General features: G+C 36.1%; 1 protein-coding gene across 1 annotated transcript; it reads left to right on the top strand.

Moving 5' to 3' along the window:
* Window positions 1–796: 796 nt before the first annotated feature.
* Window positions 797–2,214, top strand: LOC145121882 (F-box protein CPR1-like). The gene is made up of 2 exons (XM_079057566.1): window positions 797–1,831; window positions 2,098–2,214. The coding sequence occupies exons 1-2, from the start codon at window positions 797–799 to the stop codon at window positions 2,212–2,214; spliced, it is 1,152 nt and encodes a 383-aa protein (XP_078913692.1).

A 2,214-nucleotide genomic window follows, 5' to 3' on the forward strand; every position in this document is an offset into this window, starting at 1 on the left:
ATCAATCTCCATTCACGTGGTTCGAATATCTCAAATCATGTAACCATCCATATCCTTTCTTAACTTCTTCTATGTAGGCCACAAGCTGTTCACTGTTAGGGTGTGAACACTTGATCAAATTCAATGGAGCATAGATATTTCATTGGGGCATTTGGAATGTTAATGGAGCACTTAGATAGGGATGTCAAAAAGTCTCGTGGGACACCGATCCCATGTTTGAGGTATTTGTTTAAAAAAGTAGGGGCAAGGACGGGGGTGAGGGTAGAATTAACCCCCGTTTTAACTTCGGGGCAGGGGTGGGGTGGGTGGTCCCGTCCTGAAAGTCCCATGGGGTCCCGTTAAGATATTATATTATATATATATATATATATATATATATATATATATATATATATATATATATATATATACCAACTCATGATAAATACATGTTAGTTGACTTTTTAAAGGAAGCATAAGAGAAATACTCAAGAAAGAAGGTATGTCATTAACACTGATTTTAGTAGTTATAGCAAAGCAAGTATCAAAGATCATGATCTAGATGGCATTAGTGATCTTATGGGTATTGAAGTACTAATCATATATGGCAGGTTTGTAAAAGCCATCTCAGTAAATGAATCTCTCTAAATGGTAAAATATTGTGGTAATAATTTCATCATATCATGTTTTGCATTTATGAGTGTTGATAACTAAAATCCCTAATAAATACACCATAGAAATAAATTTCTCGCTATCATGTGGTTACCCCCCCCCCCCCACCCTTCTTTCCTTTCGGATTGCCGTCTCTAGGGTTTCGATGGCAGAGCTTCACGGTGATGTCCTTCCAAATATACTGAAAAGATTGAATGTGAGGGATCTAATCCGATGCAAAAGTGTGTGTAAGTCTTGGGAGAAATTGATCTCTGACTCTGGTTTCATTAAATTCCATATGAACTATAGTTACCAAATTGATTACAAAAACAATGATATAGATAGGAGGATTGTTATGTCAAGGGTCTCTTATCGCAACGGGTCGCGTGTTTGTGATGTTGATGACAGATTCTTTAATGATCGTGATTGTCATCTTCTTGGTTCTTCCAATGGACTTGTATGCATCTCTTCTTTTTCTTCTCAACTTGTAGTAGCTAATCCCTCAACTAGAGAGGTTCAAACACTACAAGACCCTCAAATTCATGATACCAAGCATTTATGTTGGGGTTTCGGCTATGATTCTTCTACGGATGATTACAAGGTTGTATTAGGGTTCCGTAAACGTGTTGGTTGGACATGTTTTCAAGTGTTAAGTTTGAAATCAAATGTTTGGAAACTAATTGGAGATGTAAAGTATTCGTTTCTTAGTAGGATTGGTATCTTATGCAATGGGGCACTTCATTGGATTATGAAAGATTCTTCATCTCCAAATAAGAAGAGAGTCATTACTTCGTTTCGGCTATCTGTAGAAAAATTTATCAAAATTCCCCAACCTGATGATGAGCGATATGAATCTGGTGTTGCTAGCCGCCCAAATATGAATTTAGGTATTATGGAAGATTGTTTATGCGTATTTCCTTGTGATGGGTTTAATGATAACTTATGGATGCTGAAGAACTACAATGGAAAGCTGTCTTGGGGAATGTTTGAAAAGGAGTGTGATATGAGCTTAGCTTTACAATGCTTGAAAGAGCAGGAACATTACATTCCTAACAAGAGAACATTGTGTCGTGATATGCTGTTCTACAAGACTAGGGAGTATATTTGTGCCCCTATCTATATGGAGAGTCTTGTATCTCCCTATGTTAACGGGAGGCCAAAGAGAAAGACAGAAGAGAGTAATAGCAAGAAGAGTTGTAAGGTGCGTTCATTTTGTTTATCATATAATACAAACTGTGGAATTATATCTTGATTATGAATTCTTATTAATGTTTACGATGATTCTTGTTCATTCCTAAAAAACTGTGTTGATCTTGGCCTCATAGCTCAATCTTCATGTTTACTCATGGGATGCTTTCATTTTCTTTTGTAATATATGAGGTCTGCAAATGGACATTATCTATAGTTTATAGTTTTGATCATTGAACTTAATTAAGTTTATTTTTTCCTTATTCTATTTCCATTTAGATAGTGTTTGGTATCATGGAGTATGGTAAGGAATGGAATGGTTCATTCCATAGGAATGAGAAAAGTCTGTTTGTCTTGCCCGGTGGAATGGAATGGGCAATTCTTGAAGGAATTTGA

The sequence above is a fragment of the Lactuca virosa genome, chromosome 6 (assembly GCF_052849685.1).
Source record: "Lactuca virosa cultivar CGN04683 chromosome 6, Lactuca_virosa_CGN04683_v6, whole genome shotgun sequence".
In the NCBI taxonomy this organism is placed as follows: Eukaryota; Viridiplantae; Streptophyta; class Magnoliopsida; order Asterales; family Asteraceae; genus Lactuca; species Lactuca virosa.